General features: G+C 35.6%; 1 protein-coding gene across 2 annotated transcripts in view; it reads right to left on the reverse strand.

Moving 5' to 3' along the window:
• The window catches only part of NCAPD3 (non-SMC condensin II complex subunit D3), a 53,684-nt gene that overhangs the window by 17,886 nt on the left and 29,798 nt on the right, over nucleotides 1-6,000 (reverse strand). For both annotated transcript variants that reach the window (XM_011376235.2, XM_011376236.2), the window contains 5 exons: nucleotides 4,869-4,976; nucleotides 2,653-2,767; nucleotides 2,452-2,559; nucleotides 1,111-1,349; nucleotides 112-191 (listed from right to left, as the gene is read on the reverse strand). In XM_011376235.2, coding sequence (XP_011374537.1) covers nucleotides 112-191; nucleotides 1,111-1,349; nucleotides 2,452-2,559; nucleotides 2,653-2,767; nucleotides 4,869-4,976 — 650 coding nt within the window. The remainder of the gene's footprint in view (nucleotides 1-111; nucleotides 192-1,110; nucleotides 1,350-2,451; nucleotides 2,560-2,652; nucleotides 2,768-4,868; nucleotides 4,977-6,000) is intronic.

Genomic DNA, 6,000 nt, shown 5'->3' on the forward strand with positions numbered 1-6,000 from the left:
CTGAATCTTAAATAACTCAACTCTAACCCAATTTTAAAGAAAAGAGATCTAGTGTAAACCAAAAATTAGGTATATCATTCAGCTGCCTGACATCAGAGGGAAAAGATTCACCTGGCGATATCTGGGTGTGAATCTATCAGAGTGCTGACAAACCGAAAGAACAGAGAGCTTTTCCATTTCACGAACTCTTCCTGTACAAAGAGAAACAACAGGGTTAAGGAGGGCTTTTAATATATAAACCTAAAATGTCATAAAACCAACTGTTAACTTTCTTTTAACATCACAACTGTCAGCTACTCAAGTCTGTGGCACATTAGCACATTTTGTTAGCACTCAATTCCCAACCATCTTGAAAGAACAAACCAGTTGTTAGTCACAAAGAGAAGTGAAGGAATATGTGGGTAGAACAGCATCAGACCTTCTATTGTATTAGGAAATGACTCATAGCACATGGCTTTAAAGGAAGAGTGTCACTGGTTCCTTCGTTAGGAACAAACATAATGTACGAAAAAATGAGTATATAGGACATCCTAGAATAGATGTACATCTTAGTTAAATGCCCTCTTTTCAAAGATCAAATATTATCCTCCTCTCATTATAGGTTAAACATACGCTCTCACTGTGAATAAAAGTATCTAACGCTCTGTGGAGCTTCACAGCTCACTAAGTAAGCCCGCTCACACACTAAACTATCCCACGGACTCTCAGAGCACTTCTATGAGACAACCAGGGAAACTACTACGATCCTCATTTTACAAATGAGAAAGTTATGTCTGAGAAAGACTGACCTGTTCAAAGGTAAGGAGATTGACAGAATTGAACAAAACCACACCTACTGGTCTACTGAGTGTGCTTTCTCTACGTGGTGTTTATTTGCAAAATGAAACTTTACACTGCTTCACAGGATATCTAAACAAACACCCAAAATAGATATCAGTAAGTAACAATATGTTTAAAAGGCTACACAGAACATTAGAAGAGTGATTCTTTTAAACCAGAGCTGAGGCTAATTATTTTTGGAATCTACTACAAAGTATCACACTTCACAGGCTACTCAAATATTTCCTTAAATCAGAAGCAATGTTGGAAGGAAAAAAATGACATACAAACCTGCAAGAGATTGGTAAGCAAGATGAGCGTTTGCTTTCGGATGAATGGATCTGAATCCTTCAGACACATGGAGATATTGGGAATGTACTTATCCACCATGACAGTGTACCGGATACAAAGATCACACATAACAATGACAACATTGTTGCGAACAGCCACATCGTCGCACACCTCGAGCTCTCGCACAAGGGCTGGGATGCTCTTCTTTGCGAGATCCTCATGCTGTAAGCACAGCTTACCTGTCACAGAAGAGATTAGGATATCTTGCCTCTGTTCTATTCTACATTTTCTCCAGAGAGATCTTGCTATGGATTTTATGTAATCAAAGTTAAGACATCGTGTCAACAATCACAAAAAATCAAAGGTGGACAAACCCATATTAAATATTAGAAAGTTCAAAATAGCTTAAGGAAAAATATCTCCTCCCACCCTCTAGGGTTTTATGAGATATATACTATGAGATGTTCCTTCACAGTAGTAAAATTATCTTCCTTTTAAAGTCAACAGTTGAATTGTGAAGTTGTCTACTTAACTGGAAAATTACCAATAAAACTAAGGAGGATTTGGAAATCTGAGCTAGGTAATTAGGAAAGAATGATCATCTTTCATTTATTTTATTTCTTTTTCATAAAGAAGAAAAGTTGTTGTTGAGTTTTGTTTGTGGGTTTTTTTTGTATTTCGCCTGGGAGATGTTTTGCTCTTATTTACAATTCTTAGATTAAAAAAAAAAAAACTATTATTACAAAAAACAGAACTTTATTCAACGTAAAATACACAATCACACTAAAGAAAAAAAATCAAATTACAATACAAAGGTCAGTGTCTTTGAGATTAACACTAATTTGAGTTCATTAAGAAATATGCTTAATAGCTCATCTAATAAACCATCTCCTTTTATAAACTGATCTGCAAATTTATTTTTTCATTCCCAGAACTCAGTGTAGTGCCTGGCATACAGTTCTTGATGAATAGACTTCATGGTGCTACATTATGAGCAATCACAGGAACAGGTATAATGATACCAAATTAACATAAAAAGCAAAAGCTCTCTACAGGAAGTATCTTGAGTCTGATCATCTTGGGCAGCTGTTAACCCAAAGCTTCTCATCAGCACTCTGGTACATCTGCAAATTTGGGTGCTCCAATTAGAACTGCCTCCAAAACTCTGGTACATCTGCAGATTTGGGTGCTCCAATTAGAACTGCCTCCAAAACTATAGTAAATAAATATAGGCTCAACAGTATACAATTCATTACTAAGGCTGGCTTATTTAAGACAAAAAGCTACACACAGAACTAGATTACACAAGCAGCACTCTCCCCACACATTATTCTTACCTACCCAAGGTAATGATGGCGTGTGCTCTAATCACAGAAGGTATGACAGAGCCTCTGACCTGGTGGAGAGGTTGAGAGGCTGGGGCTTCACTACTACCTTGAGAGGATGTTACTACAGAGAAAAGAAAAATAGTTATTTACAGTACTTCAGGGGCTATCCCAGCCTTAAGACAGCATGTGAAGAGGATAATTTTAAGTGCCTTACAATGATCTGCATCAGCAGAAGAAGCTACAATGGACTGAATCAGAAGGAAGGCTCGCTTCTCCACTCTGGCTGGACAGAGTTGGGCTATATCTCCTAAGGTAAAAATGTACTTTACCTGCAAAGAAAATTGGTTTTGCAGTAAAAATAAGGCAAAAGAAAAACAAACTCTAGCTACATTAAAGACATGTCAATGAAGTACTTTTTTTGTCCCCTCAATTTAAAAGGAACTAAATTTTTTTCATAACAATACAGTCACTATTTAATAAAATTCATACAAACTTAAGATGACCAGATGATTCTATCACCTACATCTAGATAACTTTTGCAAATAAAAGGGGATGCTATTAATAATTATGCTGTGATAACAGGAGTAAATCATGATTATAGTGGATAAAAGAGGATATAGAATTATCTATTTATATCTACTAGCTGAAGGTACTATTGTTTTTGTGTATAACTTTCTTTTCAAAGTATTTATACTTATATGACTTAATGTTTGTTTTTTTATACACCTATCAATCACATTATTTTGAAGTTTGCAATTATTACAATATTTGGTATTTGATATATACAATAAATATGGTTAATGACTACATAAGTATGTTAAAAACTATGGATGTCATCATGACTTATTGCATCATTCCACTATTAAAGAACATTTATGTTGTATCTAATCCTTTGCTGTTGTTTGCATTAGCGCTAATGAAACCCTTTGTATACCTTTGGATAAGTTCTACTTTGCCTAGAAGTGAAATCCAGGGTCAAAGGGCATATAAACTGTTGTATATTTTAAAACATGTTTCCAAATTGTCCTCCAGATTAGTTTTACTATTTAGACTCCCACTAAAAACTTGCAAGTACTGCTTTCTCACAGCTACCACTACTGTGTTTATCAAGGCCAAAAAGCTTAATGGTTAGGTAATACTGTTTTGCTTTTTAATCCCAAAAATGCAGGGGTGATGCTAAATAGTAAAATGTAAAGTAAAGGCTTATTTATAGTAAGAAGGGCAATAATACATGTATGTATGTTTTAAAAATCCTAAACATACTATATCTGTTAGTGGGTTAAAGGAATATTTAAATTCTACTTAGAGTGACGTAAACAATTAGGGCAAAACTTCTCCATATATATTTTGACTGAAGAGTAGATGTGGGTGACATATTTAACAGTGAAAAAAAAATCTTAGGGGGAAATATCATGACAAACATAGATTGGGCAGTGACTGCCCAGGCAAATTAGAAGAGCAAGACCCTCTAGTGACCATTCTACACATATTGGCCCTCTGACCTAAAACACTCGGATTCTGATTGATGATATTTTTTTATTACTGAACTACATGCATATTAATAGCTTGAGCACAAATGGTCCTCCCTTCTAACAAATCTCAACATGGTTCTCCATCACTAGGATAAGTGCCAGGTGGTAAAGCAGGAACTGAACAAGGAGAGGTGCTCTACTAATTTTCAAATACATGATGGAAATGGACAATTGTGGTTAAATAATGGCCTGTGTACTAAAAGGCATCAAAAAACAACTCATTATTTTCTTTATTGAAAAGTGTCAGATGTTGGAATCAGAATTACCACAACATATTTTGTTGACAGCCAGCCGCTGGAATCAAAACATGGATTCCACATTTATTAGCTCACAAGAATCTCTGGCGCTAACACAATTTCTAAAGCAAGGATGTCATGTCACACAATCTTGCTGCTCCAAAGTCATTTGTGTTTTCAATTTTCAAATATCTCATTTTATTCTAGATGGGACTTTAGAACTGCTCAGCATTATTCCTTAGTTCTATAGTCTGATATTCAAACAGCTCAGCAGACACATTATAATTTTAAAAAATCAAATAAAACAATCAGAAGAACAAATAGTACATTTGTTTTATTTTCTCACCTTATTATTCCTAAGCCTAACTCTACCAAGCCCACAACACATACTATTTTCCCTGTTAGATCAGGTATCTCATAGGCTCTAGCTGGAGGAAGGGTATACCATCACGTTTTCTCCCCCAGATAATAAGTACACGAGAAAAAAAAAAATGAATAAATAATCAATTTAAAAAATAATAATTCTAAGTAAAGAATAAACTCTAGGCTAGGAAAATCCTTTTCTTGCTAATAATATTAGAAATGCACATTACAAAGATATTTTTTTTAAAAAACCCAACTGATGTAAAGGAAGAGAAAAGAATAATTAAGTAGTTACTTACCAACAGGGCTTCATCCATTTTCCCAGCTCCATCTTCCTTCAGAACGATGTTGGAGAGGCAGTGCACACAGGTGGAGAGGACATCCCCACACACCTGTTTCAGTAATTCCTATGGCAAGTCAAAAATCATCTCTGAAGGATCCCATACATCTATCAGACTACTCAGGAAACAATTTTCTCAAGAAACTCTATGATCATCAAATGCATAAACCATAAACCATGAAAAACCCAGCCATCATGGTTTGTATCTTTGCTCTTTAAGCAATCTGGCAATTGGCTAAGTGGAATTTACAAATATATATGTTTGTGCGTGTATATATATGACTTATGACCCAGACTGCCCACATTTGTGTGTGTGTGTGTGTGTGTGTGCATATATATAATCTTTCTTTCTACATTTTCCCTACAAGAGCAAAGGGCATATATATTTGGAAAGACCTAATGTCCTAATTTATAAGACATCTATAATAGCAGAGCTCCTCCAATAATAAAAACATTGCCACTCTTCTGGCATATGTAGATGGTGAATAAACTACTGTAATGAATAGTATATTTTAAAAACAGAATAAAAAAGAACCGTTGTTATTCTTCTGAAATTTATTAATTAGAGATAGTTTTCAGTGTCTCTTATTAGTTAAAATAACCTCAAGGGTCACCACCTCTAGCCCACAACATCTAACTACTTATATGACAAGTAAGGGAGCTTGGTCACATTCTACAACTCTTTGACTTCAATTTCTCTAGGAGGCCATCTCAAAATACCCAGGATGACCTGGGATGTAATGCTGTCCAAGAGAGCTTTCGGAATCCATGTGCTCTATCCTGACGAGAACACGAAGACTAATTTGTCTGAGACTTCAAGCCTCAGAACTTAGCAGGGTAGTAAGTCTAATAACTTCTGGAATCACAGAATCTGGGAGAACAGTCAAGGCCATGCAATCTTGGGATTCTCTCCATACAAGGACCAACATCAAGATGTCTGGCTTCTCCATGAACACCAATGACCAGAGAGATGTGTTCTGAGGCAAGTCTCTCATTTTAGGCAGACCTCAGTATGGTTTTCTTTCAGTTGGCCAAAATTTATCTCCTCAAAATTCCACCCAATGGTCCACATTGGTTCTCTCTGATAACAA

The sequence above is a fragment of the Pteropus vampyrus genome, unplaced genomic scaffold, assembly GCF_000151845.1.
Source record: "Pteropus vampyrus isolate Shadow unplaced genomic scaffold, Pvam_2.0 Scaffold288, whole genome shotgun sequence".
NCBI classification, from domain to species: Eukaryota; Metazoa; Chordata; class Mammalia; order Chiroptera; family Pteropodidae; genus Pteropus; species Pteropus vampyrus.